Consider the following 22,814-nt stretch of genomic DNA (forward strand, 5'->3'; position numbering starts at 1 on the left):
GTCGTAAATTAAGGAATTTAACATTTTTGAAGAATGTAAGTACATTGAAGAAGTTTCAGAAAATGAACCAATGGTGCATTCAAAATGGGCTTTCTTTTTCTGAATTTTGGGTATCAGCAAAATTACAGTCTTACTAAATAGTAATCTGTTTATTTTACCTTGTTTGCATAATACCAAGTTTTGTGGAATATAAAGTTTCAACAAATATTATAATGGGTCATAATATTATGCATCAACAAATTAGTCATAAGATGGGTAATCTTGTGCAATGGTATATCTTAAATGTATAGTTTTAATTATCAGTAAACTCAATTTTGCATTTTATGAATGTTTATATATTGGTGGCTTAAAATATTACATTAAGATATCTGTTCTGTACACTCAAATGGGTTGGAAATATTCTATAATCCTAAGGGAGGAATATTAGGATAAATGTACCTCCCCTCAAATTATAAGATATTACTTTATATTCTCTCCTGAAAGAAGAGCAACAAATAAGTGAATTAAAATAATTATATTATCTTAAAATGATATATACATCAACCATTAAAACACCATTTCAAAATTAATTTTCCTATGAAAAATTATAGGCTCTCTTGAAATTTGTAATCTTCTTAGGAAAATATAGAGGCAATTGTCTGTGCTGAGAAAGAGAGTTGGGTTTTAAATTTTCTCTCCTGAGGTTTGACACTTATTCACTGTAACATAAATCTGAAAACCATTTAGAAAAGAAAATGAGTTTGTTATTTTTAAAAATAAAATCCTACAAAATTCTCGCAAGTAGAACAGGAAACCTTTAATGCTCCAATAAGAGAGAATATAACTCTTAAACTGGAAAGTGATATATCAACATATTAAAATGGTCCATTTGATAATACATTAGGGACCAGCTTTAGTGATTGATGAAGGAATGTTTAGGTCTCAAAGTACTTCTCATAGTTGAGTACGGCTAAAAGCCAGATTCTTTGGTAGGTTATTCACAGTATAAACACAATGTAATGAAGCAAATGACATTCCAAGGGCACTTTCTACAGACACCTTCTGCAAAATGAGCCAGATAAAGAGAAAATAAATCATTTGGAACATAATCCAAGAGTATGAATTTCTCCATCCAGTAGTCTTTCTTCTACAACCTATCACTCCAGGCAGACCCTGAATAATTGCCTCTCATCTCTAAAGCAAATCGCCAGCCTTCCTCCCGTGGCTGTGAGAAGCAGAAAGAAGGAAGGGTGTTTGTTGTACATTACAGAGGACTCAGGAAGAGTCAAGGATACTGTAGATTACAAAGGAGTAGTGCAACAAGACACTTAGCCCAGAGTCATTGCCTCAAAGTCTAGATATACCTGGAAGTTCTGAAATCTTTGGATATCAACATGTGTGGAGATGATCCTTCCAATGTCCTGGCCTCTTAATTCCTGTTTCTTGGTGATCTTGCCCTCTGCCTGCCTCAGCCACCCACCCATGATTACAGTCTAGACAGGGCTTCACAGACTTGAATGTGAATTAGAACTTGAGTGGTCCTTGAAACTTGACTGAGAAAGAATTAATAAAAAATTTTATTAATTTCTAAGTAAAATTTATGATTTCTTCAAATATGAATTTAAGCTACAAATCAGTATCACCAGTAACAATCCCAAATATTCTCATATAATAGTTCACCTGTTGCAATATCGCTTCTTCAAAAAATATATTTATTAGACTGTATCCTAGTTCTTATTATGTAATGTTCTAATAAGCACACTATTTCGTGTGTTAACAAACATATATTTGTTTTCTTGATATTTTAAAAATGCATTTTAATATAATGTGTTTCCTTTTAACTCTATGTATTGTATTTTATGTATGTAAAAGCATTATTTTCAGTGTTCTCAGAGATTCACAGGATGCCAAGTTGTCTATGACACAAATATCCTCACAAATCTTGGCTTTACCAATAGCTACAAAAAATTAGAAATTTAAATTTAAGCTTTTATTCTCTGACCACTAACTGTTATCTTTCCAGTTTATTCCTTCAAATCTCCTTCCATTTCCAACAGTTCTTTCACCCTCCCCCACCCAGACCTGCCATTGACCCTATCACTTGTTTTCCTTTACCTCATTCTCCTTGATGTCCTCAGTTGAGTCCTTAAAGAGCTCAGATTCCATAGTTCATAATTAAAACCACTGTACCTTGCCTCATTCTCTCTTTATGCTCCTCACATGGTTGAATCCAAATTTTGATTAAACACAACTTTCCTCATATTTTATGCCTGCATACAAGCAGAACTCCATGCTCCCACCAAGATCTCCTCTTCAATCCCCATCCCCAACGTTCACTACTTCCCCAGCACTATTGCCTGGAGACCCTCAAGTCTAACAGATTAATACTACCCTGTGCCCCATTTTCTGGCATCATTTCTGTCCAAACTTAATTCTTAAAACCTTCCTACTCTGCCTCTGGAATTCATTATCAGTCATCAGTAGTCTCCTATAATATTCATCTCTTCACTGAATGTTTCCTTTACCTTCTTAATTTATCAGAAACCTTACTTCCGCACCCCCCCTCGCCACTCCCAATGATGTTGCTCCTCCTGCAGTCTATTCATACACCTTGAACACTGGGCCTCGTGGCAAGATAGGTGCTCTCCTTCCTTCCTGATGATGCTTCCATTGTATCCTCCTTCTTTCTTGCCCCAAGTTCCCTGCTTAGAACCTCATATCATCTGCTTCTCTCACTTATTTCCCCTTCCTGAAGCTGTCTATGAGTACCTGAGATCTTTCCTACTCATTCCTTGAAGATTTTGGTGCACAGATCACTGGCACTCTCTCCAACACTTCTTCTCTCCTACCTTTTGCTGATTTCCATATACATGTCGATGATCCTTACATCACACTGTCCTCTCAGTTCTTTGAAACACTTACTCCAATTTGTGTTGCCCTTGCCATGGCTCCACTTTTACCCTTATCACTGCTGTCTTCATAATCTCAAATATTCTCGTCTCCGAAAGACACCTATCTTTCTTCTCATTTTTTTTAGTACTCAGATTCCTGAAATATTTTGACACACCAGGAACCACAAACCCTTTATCTCACCACTTTTCCTATGTCCCCTACCTTTCTCAATCTCTCCATATCTAACTGAAATCGTACAGCCGTAAATTATCATTACTCCTTGGCGTACATACCGGTACCCTTTTACTTCTCTCACTTCATCATACTCACTTGGAAAAATTGTGGATTAAATCTAACTGTCCACTTACTCAAAACCTACACTCTCATATTTAATGGTGGCTAGAGAAAAATACCCCAAATTAAGACTGGTTACACCTTGAGCTCATGACCATGTCAAGTGGACGCACAGTGCTGTTGGGCCATTCCACTAGGTTTTCCTAGTACCTTTATTCTTCTCTCCCTTAGACAACAATTACATACATCCTTCTCCTTCCTTAAATTTCCGAAGTATCTTTCCTATCTTCCCTTTTTAGTCAATAACTTGCTTCCTGTTTCCCTGAGAAAATAGAAGGAATTGGAAGCAACCAACACATAAATATGTGTCCATGTGTTCTGCCTTCCTTCATAATGCCCTGGCTGAGCTCCATATTCTTATCTAATGTCAGCCATCCACATGTGAGCCAGATGCCATCACCTCTTGTTAATTCATGAATATTGCTTCCGCCATTCTTTCTTTTCTCTTCTGCATCATTTTTCTTTTTTCTGTTTGATTTGTCTCATCACTATGCAAGCATTCTGCAATATTGCCCATTGTTCAGGGAAAACAAAAACAAACAAACAACAACAACAAGAAAAAAGAAAAATCTCCCCTTGTAACTAATGCATTGGTCTATGATTTTCTATAGAGCAAAATGCAAAAAATAATTTGTCCCTCTTCAGTGTTTCTAATTCCCCTTCTCAAATCATATTTTGAATTTGCATCCTCCCAACACTCTATCAAAATAGCCCTTGTCAAGATCACCAATGACCTTCATGTTTTTAATGCAGGAGTTAGTTCCCTCCTACTCCATTTCTTAGCAGCTTGAATACAGTTGATCACTTTCTCCTTCTTGTCTTTCTGGGCACCAGTCTCTTGTGATTTTCCTCCTCCCTAATAGGATGCTGTTCTACGTCTCTTTTGCTGGTTCTTGATCATCCTTCCAATAACTCTATCCTTCTTAGTCCATAAGCAATCTTATTGTTTTAAGACTATAAATGCTAAAAACTCTCAAACATAAATCTCTGATTTATCCAACTGTCTAATCACTATCTCCACTTAGATATCTAAATTAAACTTTTTTCTTTATATATATGCTTTTCCTACACTTTCACCTGTCTCAACAATGCATCTCCAGTCTTCCTGGAAGTCACCTTTGACTTCTTTTTTCCTCTTATATACTAGTTTCATTTCTTCAAGAAATCCTATTCGTTTTACCACTAAAATATATCTAGAAACCTCCACCTCTGCTGCCACCATCATGATCCAGCCATCATGCTTTGTCTCCAGGATTATTGATTAGCCATCCAACTGTTTTCTCTGCTTTGCGCTTAGCTACAACCCTACAATTCATTCTCAGAAGAATGACCACAGTGATCATTTTAAAATATGTCAGGTCTTATCTGTGCAAAAACCTCCAATGACTTTCATCTTCTCAGAATGGGACTAGATCATATTCATACTTATATTCTGTCTGATTTTTGTCAACCTTGGTCATTGCCATTAACGTTCTAGCTCATAAATCATAAATCTGTTTCTGTGTGATTTTAAATTGGTTTTCCAATATCTTGAAAATTTGCAAATTTAACTCCTCTAATCAAGATGCCTACAATATTCTTATATATTTGTATATATTTTTATTATTTATATGGTTTGATTATTTAGCATAGGTATGTTCTATATTTTACATGTAGAATGGGAACAATAGTGTCTGTATTTTATGTGAGTAATAAATAATAATAAATAATAAATAAATAAATTAAAATCTATTTTCATGTACCTTACATCTTTGCCACCCAATTCCAAACAGAAGAATGATTGGGAGAGATAATACTCTGTACCAAAGTTTCTCAATCTTTTTTCATTATTTTTCCCCCTAATAAGCCTTTTTACATGTTTTTTCTTAGCAGCTGTTGCCACCCGTGAAATTTTAATACCACAGAAATACTGCATATCTGTTTATGTACTGTAGCCCTTTGGAGATGCAAAAACCATTGTAATAACCCAGATATTTTTCACCTCACAAGAACCAATTTTCACCTCCGTGGAAGCCATATTGTCCCTGTAGAGAATGCATGGACTATGGAGATACCCCCTTCCATCCATTCCCAGGAGATCCAATCAATTTTATAAACTGATCAATCCAAAACATCAGTGAGCTGTGTCTTTAGAAGACAGTGTTTTCCATCTTCATAGGATTGATTTTTATTGAATTGTACTTTGGTATTGTGCTATTGGCTTATATTGAGGAACATTATAGGAAAAAACCAACAAAAGCAAAAAACAATTACACGAAATCTGCTACCATATTATTCCTTGATAGTTGAGGATATGTTTTGCTGTACTACAGTGTCTTCCTTTTATGGAAACATGATTGAAAATTTTCTCAGGTGAGGCTGAACCTAGAGAAGTGAACACACTGGGTCAGGCTAATAAATAAATATTTTTAAAAATGTTTGATATTTAATATTAAATCAGTATTTTTCAAATTCCTGTACACAATTTAATGGAGAAGGTGAGATCTTATTAGAGGAAGTATATGAAGGAAGACCGCTTCTTTCTGAATACTAGAAAAATTTATCTCCTCAACACCACCCCATGCTTCACACACACACACACACACACACACAAGAAAAATTCATACAGCTAAATAAATCCATTGTCCTCTGTAGGCACCTTAGATTACTTACTGGACCATATTTAATAGGAACCTTATTCTCCACACATACATACTCTAAATAGGTTATCAATATCTTCCTTCAATACATTACTCTCCTTTAGAAGATCTAGGGGTGATGGGAGGGGGAGAAGATGCATTTCCAGTATTGTGTAGCATCCTTTATCTCAGGTACTGCCCAGCTAGACTGTCCCTTAACCTGCATCCTTTCTCTGGTCTGAGGACCAGAAGTAGAACACTTTTCTTGAGCACAATACTTGTTTTTATCATTCAGATAATCAACTTTATGATTGATCTATTTTTCTATTTGAATTGCCTGGCCAAAACTCAGTGCCATATTTCCAACATACCTTCAGCAAAGTATCAGTACATAGAGCATTGTATATTTTAACTGAATATAGGTGAATATAGGTCAAGTGTTTTTAATAGTAGCATTAGTGTGTTGTTGCTATTTATGTATCATTATCTCAGCTTTGTCTCATTTTTCCTAAACTTATTTCCCTTCCCCTCAATTAATATTTTTTCTTTATCATAATTTATGTATCTTTGTAAACTATCTTAAAGCCTTTTTAAAAATGAAGTAGCATATAACTCATAAGTAATTATTTATGTTTCATTCTCCAAAGAACCTGGCAAAGAATTTTGACTCAATATTTATTTTTTCAATTAAACTAGCAAAAATAAGTGATCTAAATTAATACTGATGTACTAAAATGCTTCAAAGACTTAGATCATAAATGCCTTAAGAACATGTGTTGGCCCTCTAGAACTATAAGACACATGTATTTGATTCCCAATATATGCTTTATGATTAAAATGTAAGTTAAAAAGAATTCTTAAAACATATAAAGTCATAAAGAATGTACTGTAAAATGTAAGAGCCAATAAAATCTAAAGAAAAAATGCTAAAAAATGAAGAAAAATTGACGCAATTTAAAAGTGCTTATATTTTTAGTATAATAATTTTCATGACAAATGGAGAACTGACATATGTGATTCTAAAATTACAAAGATATTGTAATCCAAGGAGCAACCCAAAACATAAAGCAAACAAATTTCAAAGAAAAAAAGATTGGAAGCATAAAAAAATGATGCCACCACGTTTGAAATACATAGCCATCATAATTCTTATATTCTTCCAAGTACGTCAAGTAATTTAGTAACTTCATGTATTCTAAGGTTTTTGAGAAATCTTTGGTTTTTATAAATGAAAACATGTTCTTTCTTTTTATACTGTCACCATAAGTGGCTGCCTAACCCTCCAAACATATAAATATATTGTCATGGGTACCTAATATCCAAAGTGAATTTGATGTAGAGAATAAAGTACTACACGGATAAGTTATTTAGCTTCTGTCTCTTATGTTTTCACTGAATATATTTTTCTGCTGATAACACAGAGTTGGTCCTTTAGAAGATTGCTCATTTCTGGGAACCCTGGTTATTTTATGGTTTTGTTAATAACTTTACCCTTCATATGGATGATTTTGATAGTTGAACACATCTTTTTGCAGCTCTTTGGAGCCACATATTATTTTGTGTTTTTCTTAGGATTAAAAAACTGTTTATCAAAAATTTTTAAATGATTATTAATATATTTAAACTAAGGTATATTTAAATTACATTACCAAAAAAATCTCATATTTATTCAGTTATTACACTTTTGTAGAACTTTAGGTTCAGTTAAAAAATAAGAGAATTATTTAACATAGAGTTTTCTTGCTCTGATTTTTTAAATTCTTTTTTTGGCTGTTTATCAATTGAATATAATTTGTCACTAAATCAATAGCCCCAATTACTCTATTGTCTTCTTATTCTCTAATTCTTCAAGGAGTAGTTTCTATTAGATATAGTTGTAACTATTAATTATATTCAGAGTTATTTTATTTAAATAATCAATATTTTAGGTCAGATAAAAGAAGTATACAAATATTCTATATCTAAATTTTATAAACTAGTTCCCTAATTCAGAGAGGGGGAAATTTTCATTGTTCTCAAAGAAATTAAAGTGAAAATAGGGACACTTTTTATTATTATGTGATTATTTGAAATTATATCATATTTTAAAATCTCTTTGTTATTCTTTCTGGATGAATATTTATTTGACTAAAATTTGAGATTAATAAAATTAGTAATAAATTATGCTAGGAGTTCCAGCATTGATAATGGGAAGAAAAATAAGGCGTATATTTTACAGGCACTATTAAATTCAGTGTTATAAGTATTTCCTAGAGCACATTTGATTGTAATCATTTCTCTATAAATTAATGATTGTTGTCAATGCCTAGTATTCTAGACTATATGTTTTGCTGTCATGTCAGATGTATGAGGCAACATTAGCTAGGTAAAAGATGGAAAATCACAGTGAGAATATGATCAGACAGTTTTTGCTTTAGCAAGAAATGAAATGGTATTCTCTCCTTACTTTAAACTTGAGCAAATTTCTTGTCTTTAAAACTAACCTATTAATAACATAGGCAAGAATGCTTATCACAGTGCATAGAAATTACTCAATAATTTTATTTAATCTTCAGCAGTTACAGTGAACAGTACAAGCCAGTACATGAATAATGTACTTTACACAGAATAATGTCTTCATACCACATTATCAATTGCCATGTCATATTTAGAGAATTATTTTTTTAGTGACAAGATGAACTAAATGTATTTATATACATTTAGATTTATATTTAGAGATTGTCAAGTCATAGGATGCATTTGTGCAAATTTGATAAATTCCTATTTATTTGTGTTAATTTTAAAATGCCACGTCTCTAATGTTTAATATATTTTCTATACCGATATGCTATATGGTCAGTGAAGAGTATATCCCCTGTGGCTTATCCTCAGGCTTTTAAAAAGTAGATGGAATGCAACATCGCCAGTTTTAAACGAAAGATTATGCATTTTTCCAAGTAGCAGATGTTTCTGTTGTGGCTATTTTCCCAGGTTAATAACTTCTCTGACATTGAGCAACTATATTTGAAATACAGTCTAAAAAAATATATATTCATCTTCTATTAAATTTATGTTCAAGAAGATCATGATGAAATATCTTCTTAAATTTTAAAGGATTTTCATGTTTTTATAATTTTGGAGTGTTCTATGGATTAATGAAATGGAAATTAATATCTCTGAGGGGATTAACTATAACTAAGTTAAATTAGATTATTATAAAGCAGTGGCTTAGAATAAGAGTTTATTTCCTTTTGAATATCAAGGATTACTTTTCATTAGATTCTCTGTTTTTAGTACGCATTTCTTGGTAAATATTTTATTATCACAATAGAAGGGCATTTGTGAAGCACATACATATATTTTGTCCCATCTCTTCTTTCTTAGCTCAGGTGCCTTTTCCTCCAGAAAACTCCATTCGTGCCACCACCTGCAGCTGCCCCTCATTTCAGTTTTGTGTCCATGGTGTGTTGGGCATTCTGAGTACAAAAAACACTGCAGTGTGGTTGACTTGTGATTCAGCTGTGATCTCCAGGGGGAAGAAAAGCTGTTTCTGCCCTATCACTGGGCAGAATAGTAGTAGGCTCTCATTATGTGTAAATTGAATTCATGAACAAATATTAGGCAGTTAAGCTTTTTCTATTCTATGAAAACTTAGAGAAGCTATCTTAAAAAGAAAGAAAAAATAGAAACAGAGTTGATCAGAATTAAATTTCAATCACATCCAGATGGTTACTGCCTACTTAGCTAAGACATCCAGTAACTCTAACTACAAGGTAGATCATGTCTGTGTACCTTTCTCATCAGTGACTTCCTTCTCTGTCTTCTCAGCTTCTAGTTGGGGCATTATAGCCTAGGGTCTGCTCTTACTTTAAAAGAAGCAGAGGCCTCACTTCAGTACCTAAGGTTGGTTTTCAAGTTTGTACAACCTTGGAAATCCAGAGTGGTTAAATTGTAGTCAGTAGAGTGTGATGCCTCATGGCTAGTCTTGAATGGTTTTCTAGATCTTAGTTGTTACCTTGCAAATGCCCTTCAGTTTGGGCTTGGCCCAGTACCTTTTCCTTCCTGAATCAAGTAAAGAATTCTTTGGAATGTGGCCTGCAGCTACCACAGATAAGTGGCAATCTATTCCTTGACAAATGGAACAGATCAGAAAAACAACTTCCCAGTAATTTCAATAGGAAGAGCTTCCAACTCTGAAGTATTTTTATATAATAGCAATGCACTTTCTGTACCTTTTATTGTTATAAGACACAATTAGGTAAAACTATCCTCATTTGACTGATGAAGTAACTGAGCATCAGAGTTTAAGTAACTTGCCCAGAATCACATTGCTGTTAAAGTGAGACGCCAGGATTCAAATGATTTATAGCTCTAATACATGTACTCTTAATCTCTATACTATGTCCAGAGAAGATTAATTTTGTGTGGCAATTTTTAACAAAAACCTGATACTGGGAAATGACATGGCACAATGGAGGATAAATGAAAACACCCAGAAATACCAAGGTCTTTCTATAAGTAATTCATTATTGCAGAATAAGTAATAAATGCCAGATAGGAAGAACTGAGATTTCCAGCAGCCAAACACAAACCACATTTTGTTAACTAGGTAGACAGGACCTGTCACAGCCTCTACCATTATCTAATGAGGCAGCATCCAAATGGTCATTGAAAAAGTTAAATAAACTCAGATTACTTTCTTTTATTTATTTAGACTCTATCTGTACAAGTGGAAAATTCATCTGATTTAAAGTTAAAATTCTTAAAGCACAAATTATGTATTCAAATTAAAATATTATCTAAATATGTCCCTTTAAAGGAACAGTCTTGTTTTCCTGGTCCAAGATTATATTCGAAACATAGTTGCAACTTAAAATTGGCCAAAACACTACAGAAAGCAAGAAAGATGTTAAATAACACTTAAAAGCTCACAAGTTTATTAGCAGAACTCTCACAAGAGGAAAAAATAGCAAAGTTTTAGTGTGCAACTAATTTCTCTCAGTGAATTCTATTTCTTTTTTGATCCAAATTATAAAATAACCTCTGGCTAACAGTCATCCTCAGAATATGGACTATCAGTGAAAGGCCTTGTTTGTTCATATTTACATCTTGAGCACTCTACTGGATGTTGGTTAAATGGGATGATTGCTTGATTTTGAGTCTACAAAGAAGTGGAGATTTGATAGGGAAAACAATTCATTGCACCACATTTTCTCAGGAATGGTCCTTCTCACACATGCCTAGAGAAAGAGAGATCATGGTTAGAATGACAGCAGAGGGGGTTCCGAAGCAGGACCATTAGTTCAACTCATTCAACAAAAATGTACTGAGCACCACGTGTCTTAGGTAGGACTTGGTCCCTGGAGGTTGGAAGATGAATAAGAACATGGTCCCTGTTCTTAAGGAACCATAAAGTCACAGATAAATAAGACAGGTGAAAAAATAATTGGCAGCACAATGTATTAAGTGTTGTACAAGCAAGCACTGAGGAGGAAGTCATTAAATTCATGCACAGTTACCTAAAAGAATGATACTTTGATGACTCTTTTAAGATCAATGAGCATTTTCCAGGCATAAACAGGGGTAATAGGGCATATGAGTTTGAGGAAACAAGTGTTGACTCTGAGAATATGTAAAAATGGCATGACATTCAGTGAGTCTCTAATGCAGGATTCAAAAAGTAGAGGGAGGTAGTATAATTGGAGTATAGGTTATATACAGACTGTGAAAAGGGAGCAGATTGGATTTGTGGGTTTTGGTTTTTTCATCTTTTTATTTTTTCTTGTGTTTAAGTAAGAGCTGACGAGGTCCTGGATCACTATGGCAGAGAGAGGAGAGAAAGTGGAGCAGAGAGATTCTAGAGCGATGTTGGAGATGGAATCAATTGTACTTGGTGACCAAGACAGTGTATTGCAAGTGAGGGGAAAAAGCACTTTGAAAATGACTCTATGTTTAACATTCTGATTTCATGGCAATCATTAACTGAGCTAAGTAATTTAGAAGGATGGGAAAATGCTATAAGAATAAGGAAGGAACAGATGGTGTAGAGGGCAAGAGAAGTGGTGCCCTGACAAACTCTGAAGAACCTAATATGGAAAAGCCAGGGAAGGGAAACAAGAGGTAGGACAGTACAGGTGAAATAAATGTCAAAGCAAATCATTGGTCTCAAACTTCTTTCTAGATTTTATATTTCTTTCAATATCTTGAAAATTAATTATGTTATTTTAAGCATATTAGTATATCATCATCAATCAACATCCAAAAGTCCCTCTGTATAAAACACACTCTCACGAGTCATAGAGACACAGGGCACAAGTCTTATGGAGAGATAGTCAATAATGACTCCCAAAATTTTATAATGAAATGACTGGGAGAAGACTGATATTACTGGTTAGAAGTATAGATGTTGACAAAAGAATTTCAATTTCCACTCACAGTGAGAGAATTTGACTTGTTCAGTATAAACAAAATGGTTTCTTAAAGCATTCCCCAGAATTCCTGTTGGTTAGCAAGGAGTAACTACTCTGCTGATTTTTTAAAATAAACTCCTTACAGACGTAATGAAAGTCAACCTTCTTTTTTTCCACTTTTTTTAACCTAAAAAGAATTTGGAAAGAACTTAAAATTTCAGGGTTTAACACCATGAAAACATGACTAAGAATGAGCCTTCTGGAAACTCTGAAAAATATATAAAAAGAACAAAAATTCCATGTAGATGCCATCCAAAGTGACTGAAATTATTTTATATCTTCTACTGAATAAGCACAAACTCTTAGAAATCCTTTGGAGTAATTAGTGTTGATTTCAGCCAGTACCTCCTTACATGTTTCAGACTATTGTGAAAATAGCTGAGAAATTGTTTCTTCTGTGAAAGTACAAAAAGAAGATTCAGTTGATTTTGATACTCTTAATAGTTGTGAAGATTCAATGAATTCAGACTGTTTCTTATAAGAACTTCATGTGCATGTGGAAAAACAGAGAAGCACCAATTAATCCTTGCTGATAGATGGATGACACTGAATCCTACAGTAAGTAGGGGGCCTACAGTAAGGCCCCGAGGTCTGACAAACAAATGAGTTCAGGATTATATTAGGGACGAAAATCTTAAATAACAAAATACCACCTCAAACAGGTGAGTCATTCATTTGTCATAGCCCCAAAGCAAAGCTGAATCAAGAAAAATCAAATGGGACTTTTGCTCTGGTTTGCCCTGGGAAAGCTTCCCAGGTATTTGTGACTCTGAACCACCACATGAAACCAGTGGGGGACTAGGATCCTTGGCTGTTGTGACATGGGGGTGTTTATATACTGATAATAAAATCCAATTCTCAACTCATTACATTGAGGAAAGTTGGACCACTGCATTGTCTGGCCATATTAAGAAGGATTCATGAAGCATCTGTGGGGTAGAGAAAATAGCACTGGGCTTAGAACCAGGTTTTAGTTCAATGACCAATTTTGCCTTGTGCTAGGTGGGCAAATCTGACTCTTAGACCTTTAATCTGCAAATGAGGATAATGAGACATACTTCAACTGTATTATAAGAATTAAACAAAATAACATGTTGCAAAAGTTCCCTGGACAGAATAGGCACTTAATAAATTAAAAAATAATAATAATCCATTGAACAAATATTTGTTGAGGACATGCTGTAGACCAGACTGTCCAGAAAACTTATGAATAAATGATTTAAAGAAATCTTATTATTCTTATATCATAGCTATCTGTACATTTAAATTTTTGGAGTTTTCCTCACAGATGAGGATTTGATTTAAAAGAAAAGCAGAGGTAATACTTAAATTGAAATTAATCTGCATCTATACTTTGATAAAACCTGACATGTGAATTGGAAACCACCCCCGGGAAGGCCAGCTGGGTGAATGATGGCTTCTAGTTCCGTCCCACAAAAGAGTCACATGAAACTGGATATAGTTGCCACTTTGGGGCTCACAATGCCAAAGCTTAACAGGGGCTTTTCTGTGTCATCCCATCCTCTCATCTCTTGAAAAGCCTGCTGTTCTAGGCAAATTTAAAAGGCAAAATACCTATCCTTTCCTAGAACTGGGGAATGATTTGTCCCACAAATATTGGTACTAGAAATAGGCATGCAAATATGTGTCTGCTAAAAATATGTCATCTCTCCTATAATTTTAGGGATGCCTAAACAAAATAGACCCTCTATGAATAAATAGTCATGACGTCCAGGAGCATGATAGACTAAGCCTTTTTAGTTCCATGGTCTCACCTACAAGCAAACGTTGTGCCCATCATGACCTTGAGCATGAGTATTAAAATCAGCAAAAGATCCTTTACTCAAATTTATGTAAAAGAACAGCTAAGAAAACTTCAGTGGGCTTTGTGAGAAGACATACCTGCCTGCTTCCCTTTGTTTAGCTTTCTTTTGATTACATACACTGATAAGTTTAAGGAAAATTGACTGTCATGACCAACTAGTTTTACTCCTACTCTTCATTGTCAGTACCGCAAAACACCAGTTGTTCTCCTAAAAATGTAAAGTGGCAAAACTATAGAAGAAGCAAGTATGTCTGTGGCGGATGTAGGAGAGGCGCAGGGAGCAGTACTTCTTCTTAAGTAAACCTGGTAGGGTATGTGTCTGTAGCTCCTGAAGATGTCTAGGAAGTCTTAGTCATAGATGTGCTCAACTGGGCCCTCAAGCCTAGCACTAAAGAGGAACCATTAGCCTTGGCATGGAGCACACACAAATTTTTCAACTTTTTCTCTGGCTCTACTTGTTATCGCTTTGCCTCAAAAACTGATTGGGGAAAGGCAAGGCTGGGGCAGTGGAGGGAATAATTTAATATTTGTTTTTATGAATATTGCAAAATAGAATGAGCATCTGAAAGTCCCCAGGCTCTCTAAATTTTATTGATGTTGAGAAAAACTGATTCCAGTCCTAGTTTGATGCATTCCGCAAAACCAGGGCTAGCCACGTAAGAATATTCTGCCAAACAGCTATTTCCAATACCAAATGCGAAGATGATCTAATAAGCTGGCTCTGGTTGTTTGTGAATAAAGAACTTGAGTGTTATTTGTTAAAGATTTTGTATAAGTTGTGGAAAAAATTAAACCCATGAAATCCATTATATGTATGTTGACCATTTTATAGAATAGGAGAGAGTTCTGAGTCTCTTATGTCTCATCCCATGCTTAGTGTATTCTCATATTCACTAGATAATAATTTTTAAATGAACACACTAAATTTCATATTTCAAATTCACAATTATCAGATGGCGTTTACTATGTATTTTTAACTTTTCTTTCATTTAATTATCACAAATATCCTGCTGTGGAAATATTGTACTCCTCATTTTACAGATAAGGAAATGGAGGCTCTGAGAGATTAAGTACCTTGTGGAGGTCACACACTCAAGTTAGGGCAACAGTGTTCAAGTAGAATTCTTTCTAATGCCAAGTCTCAAGCTTTTGTGAAAATCTTACCTTGCATTTCTAAAAAAGTAGGTAAACCAGTTTTAAAAGTCCTCAGAATTATAGTCTCATCTTGCCCAAAAATTATATCAAAATTAGGTTATTTAGAATGTGTTTGTTAGCGAATGGACTGTTAGAAGTTACTTTTATATTTCCCAGCAAATAATTGGTCATCACTCTATTGGAGATGCTTGATCCTTTCTCAAAGAAGAAATGCATCCTTGCAACCTAACATTTCCTGATAGGGAAAGGACCAGAGTAAGGAAAGTATATGACTGCCAGGATAAGCTGTCAGCAAACCATACACCCTTGCCAAAAAAAACCCAAAAAACTATTTTGTTTGACATATGTGTTCATAATTGCCAAATAAGTAGGAGCAGCAAGATTAGTGGGTTTCACCAGTTTGAAAAAAACCATCATAACCACTATCACTTATATGATCAAGCTTTTAATGTATATATATAAACAAATAACAACTTTATCATAAATAAGGGGAAATATAACAAATATCTTTGCAAATTTTAGGCTCAACGCTTGATATTCTTAAACACATTATGGTTTGCATAGAATCATAGGCTAATGGCAATGCTAGGAACCTAAGGAGTTATAATATTGAACCCTATCATTTTACAGAAGGAAAAATCCACAGCCTTGACAAGTAAAATGGCCAAAGATCACACCAGCCTCAGAGCCATATATTGAGTCCAAATATTCTCTTTTGCCCAAAGTTACACAACTATCTATTAACAGAACTGCAAATAGGTCTTAAATTATCTTTTTTTTTCTTCTTCTTCACATAGCTTAGTATTTTGTTATCTCAAAGAAGCATAAGGAGATAAAATTCTCAAACACAGAATAAGCAAGCTGATACACATAGACACTATAATGTAATAGATATCAAAGGCCAAAAAAATCATCAAATATAGAAAGTCTGCTGTATCTCAAAGAAAAAATCCATTTTATTTTCTGATTTCTCTTTTGTTTTCTTTTCCAGAAACTCTTAAAACCGATTGGGGTAAATATACATAACTCCATTTTGTCAAAGGCAGGTAGTTATGCTTATAATAATGGATTTAAAATTGAATACTGTAACAGCATTTTCCCCAAGAGGTCTATTTGAAGCAGAGCCAACTAACTTTTTAAAAAGATATGTCTTTTAATTCTTAATAAGCATTAGACAATTTATAAAAATTCTGATATATGACCCAAAGAAAATTTTAACATTAACCTCACTGAGTTACAGGAGTTTTATTCCAAATTCTATACCAATTTCTAGGCAAGGGTAAAAAATCAGGTGTGAATCAGGAAAAAGGTGGGGGGAATCATGAAAAAGAAAATATGAAAGGGAGAAGAGACATATAAGATAGAAATTCCAGAAATGAATTAACACATAAAGAATCTATAATTGTTTTGTCTCAGACATTCTGTAAAATCCCAGTAGTCAAAACAAATTTTGAAGTACTTGTTTTTGCCTCAATGGCTTCACATCCTTCAAGTGTTAAGTCCTGCAAGAAAATTAGAGTACACGAATTTTTAAAAAAATTTTCTTGGTCAGAAAATTCATTCATACATTAAATTATGTGTCAATATCTGAAAGTGAAAAGGAGCTCTTCCTCCTTTAACCTTTGTTTTCACCCATTTCTTCCACAAAATTTAAGAAAATAAGTGCCATTTTCTCACTTAAACCTCACAACAATCTAATGGGTAAATGGACACAAATAATTTTCCAAAGGGTACACAGCCAGTAAATAATAGACCCAGAATTGCCAATGGGTCAGGCTAACTCCAAAAACAAAGCTCGTAATCAATACCTGAGATCAGAAAGTGTTGACGTCTTCTTAAGCGACCCTCCTCGTTGGCCACAGTTATTGGTTGAGGGATGGGAACCTGTTCCAAGCTAGTTCAATCACACAAATGCACTAATTCAGCCACAGTATTGGTCTGAAAGTAGGTATATGACTCAGACTTTGCAAATAAGGATCTTTCCTTGAGAGTTTTGTCACTGGAATTGGGGTAAAAAAAAAAATACCATCTCTTTGATCTTGAGAATGTATGATTGTGAACTTGACTCTCTTGTCTGTCTTGAGAAGTCAGTCTGAGAATGTGAGGCAATCTGCAAAGGAAGAAGACATGAAAGTCAGAAACGTGGCAGACACAGGTATTCAGTTAACTCGCTCTAGTTGTCCCAAAGCAGTGCAAAATCAGCTTTTTCTTCAGTTGAGTTCCAGTTACTTAAAACCAAAGATCCCAGACTACCATGTCACAGAGGAGATCAACTTGAGCTAGACTACTACAGAAAAGTCCAATATGCCCCATATTGATAGGTGAAAGGACATTTCAGGAATGTTTGTGATCTAAAAGGATGCAATGTGTGACTTGGGAACAGTAAGTAGACATACATGTCTCAAATGTAAGTTGTCTGCAGGGGACACCTGCTTTATCTATTGTTTTGCTTTGTTTTTATCCAACTACTTTTCAAAAAATACAGTGTAGGACTGTATAAAGAGATGAACAACATCAAATGTAGTATGAATCACTATCATTTACAGAAGTTTTCTACCAGCTGTGCACTTTTTGAAGTGCTCTACATAAAGCAGCTGTTTTCAAACTGTGATAAGCAGAGCCCTACACATTGCCTGGAGTGATGGGCTTGGGAGAGTACAGGTACAAGCATGAACATAAAGGAGGCAACAAATCTGTGGTCTCCTGCCCCAGGCCCATCTTTAAATAAAGCATCCCCTCTCCCTGCTTGTTCAGTAAATGGGCTTCCACATGTGATTATTTCTGAAGAAAGGTTATGCTGCTAAAATATATATAAGAGCCAGTGATACACATCTTCTCCATACTCACAATAAAGCCATGAGATATATTACCCCTGTTTTATACTTGAAGGAACTAGGGCATAAAAATATTAAAGAACATGCTCAAGATGACCTAGCCAATAAAAGGCAGAGGCAGTATTTGGACTCTTGCTTTCTTTGCCTGGCTCCAGAGCCCCATTACACTATTCCCAGTATTCTCTTACATCTCCTGCTAGGACAGTGACCTGCTTACAGACCCTCATATTTGCCTGTTTGTTCTTAAAATCTAAACAACCAAGGACCAGTTACAAAGCTGTAGTCTGATAGATAGTTGGACTACCTGTAATTGACTGGATGTAACAAGGAAACGTACCCCAGAGCAGTCGTGGAACACCACTCAAGTGGGAAGGAGAAACATCTTATGTAAGGTTTGAGTTCTTACTGAAGAATCCGGAGGAAGGTCTAAGGGAAGAAGCAATCAGTTCTGGATCAGTTGCTGTTTCTAAGATGAGGACAGGAGTATCAGGAATGAACTAGTGTTGGGAGCCATCTCAAGGGGAGAGTAGTTAAGCAATTGGGTGTTCCTAGTAAAAGATGGGAAGAGTAAAGCAGGTATGGAGTATCATTGGTAACACAGCACTAGCCACTCAATGAAGGGGTCATTTGTGCATTTTCCAGCTGCTGCATGACCTTGGCAGTGTCTCCATTTAAGTTCAAGCTGGCATTATCTGTGTCTGTCATACTACTAACCTGAATAAAGGCAGGTGACTTTGTACTTTTTCCCTCTGAGCTGATTTTTACTCTCAATCCCAAACAGACTTTTACTCTTATATTTCTCTAAACTTGCTACTATCCCAGCAGGAGTTTTATTGAATTTGACAAATTTCAACAGCAAGCACCCACTGACGTGTACCTAACACACCTAGTATATATGAAGCATACCCCTAGGCATGGGGATCAATCATCTTATCAAAACACTTTCTTCCCTCAGCCCAGGGTTATAAGGCTTTGAAGGAATCCAAAGTAACATCCTATCAAGACAAGTTGGAGAACCCCTTGGACTGAGCAGTAAAATAAGGCCTTTCTGATACTGCAGATTTTTAATATCATCTCTCTGATAAGAGATGCAGGTCGCAGTGGTTGACTTTGTCTTCTTTAAATCCCCGTGTCCTACCCCTTCACTTTCTCTCCCACTTTGTGCTCTGCAATCAGAAAAGGTTCAGGGCTTTTAACTGGAAGAATTATTCATATTATAACTTTATGGTTCAAGAACTCACTATATGCTGGGGTTGGTATTAGACAACACACCTGAAAATATGATTTGGATATATTCCCTGTCCTGAAGTTGTTCACAATCTAGAGATATTAACAGGTGTGATTATAAACATGACACCACAAGGAGAAAATTCCAAGTATTAATAGTAAACATTAGCAATTTGGATTGGACCGTGGTGTCTAAACTTAAGCATCAGAAAAGAGATTTGTATTAAAAACTGACTAGAGGGGCTGTCTATTTAGCATAAAACCTGAAGAGATTGTTAAGCACTGCTTAATTTTTAATTAAATTTCTCTTCTTAATATATAACTCTCTCTAGCAGGAATCCTTCCTGAGGGAAAAATAAATCTGGGCAGTTTAAGTTAAAAAAAATCAAGAAATCCAATGGAAGAGACATAGTATTCTAAATTGACCTTACATTTGTTCTTATAGGCAAAAGTAATTAACCAGACTGATGATTTTTTCATGTTTGATATTCAGTAGCTATGTGAAAAGCAAAATATACGTTTACTACATACCATGTTAAGTACTGAAATTATGCTTGATATACATTTTGTTAGATGGAAAACAAATATATGTTTTAAACCCCTCAAGAATATAGGGATCCCACATTTAAAATGACTTTAAATAGTAATTCAGTCAGGTCTCTAATTTGTGTTTGCAATGTGGAAGAGAATTGAAGATGAAGACCACAATTACATAAGCTTGAGCCATTAGAGAAATTAAATATAACACACATAAACATGAAGATTTTATTTTAAATAAATCAAATATCCTGATGTTGAAGCCACAAATTATGAAATTGTGTTTGGTTTTCATACTAACACCAAAACTTCAAAATGGCATCCACAATTGACTAACCTTCTTTCCGTGGCCACAGTTTGTACTTAGCCAACCCACATATTCAGGCAAATACATGAATGTGTACCCATCACTGATGTAATTCGTGGTCAAAGACAGAGCATTGCAGAGACCCTGTAGTCATTCTCAGACAAAGGTCTTCAGGAAAGATCTTTTAAATTAGGTCAAACACTGAAAGCTAACGTTTTTCTGTGTGATTAAGGTTTATTATTGGTCATCTTATTGAATAAAATAATACGTGGGCTGTGGCATAGTTTTAAAATATCTGTGTAGAAAAATAGAAGGAAAAATACTACAAGAATAAAGACACTTTGAAACAGCTTAGGTGCTCTGCTTTCCCATATGTCATTTATTTTCCCCCTGTGCCCTTGCCTTGACACTTTAAGTGCAAGATGTAGTGTCCTAATGCTTTTCCAGAACTGGTACCTTTCCAAAGCTATCTGTAGAAAGTGCCAGAGAGGTAGAAAGAGCATGGACTTTGGAGCCAGGCCAATCTGAGATCTAATCCTGGCTCTGCCTTCTACTGGCCACTGGCCTTGAACAAGTCATTTTACCTGAATCTGAGTTACATAATCTATAAAGTCAGGAAAATAAGATCTGCCATCATAAGCTATTGTATAAATGTCATAATACATATAAATGGCCAGTGTGGTGTCTGTCTTGTGGCTGTAGAACAGTGAATAGTAGCTATCATGGTCATTATTTGTGTCATCATTGCTACCGATAATGCCGTTATGCATTATCATAAAGAGGCTGTAAGCAGCTACTCGAGGGATGTTTATATTGTGCTTGCGGTTCTGCCCTCACTTTTACCTTCACTGTCCTGCTCATTTCTAAGAACCCCTTTATCAGTGTCTGATAATGTTTTCTCTCTTATACTTTCCATGCAGCACTGAATGCTGCTAACAGGGCAATAGCGGAATGCAGGTAGACACAATCATCTTCCACCTTACAGGGAGTATGACTGTGCCTTCAAGGACCAAATTCGAGAGAAATGGCCTTGAATCTTCCTAAATGTAAGAGGAATATTCCAAAGAAAGGTCTATTTAGGCAACTATTGATATAGTAGATAACAATGATTTAAAGTTTCAAATTTAGAGAATAAACGTCCAAAAATGGACACAAATCTATTATATTTACAAGCTGTATTTTTTGCTCGTTGAAGAGAGCACCTAATAATTGTGGAGAGTTGAAAGGAAGAGTGTACCTTCTTGGTCCCACTTTTCAGCCCTTTCTCAAGAATTCCAGTGAAGCCGGACTTGGACCCATAAACTTACCTGACCACAGGAAGAGCCCTTCTAGGCGTCATTCAAGACATAATTTAAGTCTGTAGAATATTACATCATTTTTATTCCTCATTTATATAACATCCCTCAGGGCAATTGTTCTTTGGATAAAAATTTGAATAGATTATTTATTATTATCAAAAACACATTTCTAAAATCATTGCGTATAAGCTCCTAAATGTTTTAAAACCATTAGGATATGAAATCATGTAGGATCTTCCAGTATACCTATGATGTCATTGCCCCATGTAACGTTATTAACATTTTTGCTGCATCTCTTTATCTTATTTTTTCACAGCTTACTTACGATTTTTCACTTATTTATACATGTTTCCTGACCTAGTGCCTTCTGGTAGGAGTTCGGGACTGCTGGATCACAGGAAAAACAGAAACATTTGCGATCTTATTATCGTAAATGATTTATATGAGCTTTTGGTATAAACAGTCCACACAGTCTCACATGCAAAATCCTTGATCAAACATTTTTGTTTTTCTTAAGTCACTTAAGACTAAGTGAAGCTAGTATTTTTTTAAAGGAACCACTTGTGTTTCAGGGTTACATAATACCCATAGCACGGTAAATGAGCAACAGTGACTGTTATCAATGAAATAATATGCACTTTTTTGGTTTACATTATAGGTGCGTCCATCCTATCACCATGTCTTCTTGGCTTCCTGCTGCCTGCCCTTGGCATCCTTGTCTACTTGGAATTCTGAATGTGGCGTGACAACTGCTGCTCCCAGCCCAGTTCAGAGGACACCCTGCATCTCTGTGATGACTACAATTCCTTCCAATTCCTGCAACTCCATCCTAAGCCAAATAAATTATACTTTAACAAACTATCCAACTGATTTACAACATATGTTATGACTGAGGCATTCAGGAACCCCTTCATCCAAAAGAATAAACTTTTAAATGGGTATAAAATGATTTTTAACTCGTTCCAATATGCCTTATAAACACCACTTAACCTAATTCTGTGACAGTTGCATGATTTAATCCAATGGGACAATTTACAGTGTTCAATTCAATACCATAGGCTGTAGAGTGAAAGTAAAAATCACCATACACAGGTGCTTTAAATTTAATAACAAGTTGTGAAATATAATAGAGGTTGAAACGTTGATTGTATGTGGTAAATGTAAGAGTAATACAGTCTCTTGTACTATCCTCTCTGTTTTGGGTCCTGCATATTTTTGAATGGCCCCTATCATTCATGGCATTTTGAGTTTTCTTTAAAAAAAAAAGTATAACTAAAGCATTTAACATAATTTCCAATACCAAATCATTCTACTGAATGAGTTGGATGATTTTGAATAT

The 22,814-nt window shown here is 35.0% G+C and overlaps 1 protein-coding gene across 1 annotated transcript in view; it reads left to right on the forward strand.

Annotated features, from left to right (window-relative positions):
- The window catches only part of CNTN1 (contactin 1), a 358,577-nt gene extending 336,085 nt beyond the window's left edge, over window positions 1–22,492 (forward strand). Inside the window, exon 26 of the mRNA XM_068560378.1 lies at window positions 22,134–22,492. Within this exon, the coding sequence (XP_068416479.1) occupies window positions 22,134–22,210 (77 nt within the window). The 3' untranslated portion in view covers window positions 22,211–22,492. The remainder of the gene's footprint in view (window positions 1–22,133) is intronic.
- Window positions 22,493–22,814: the final 322 nt, after the last annotated feature.

The sequence above is a fragment of the Eschrichtius robustus genome, chromosome 13 (assembly GCF_028021215.1).
Source record: "Eschrichtius robustus isolate mEscRob2 chromosome 13, mEscRob2.pri, whole genome shotgun sequence".
Taxonomy (NCBI): Eukaryota; Metazoa; Chordata; class Mammalia; order Artiodactyla; family Eschrichtiidae; genus Eschrichtius; species Eschrichtius robustus.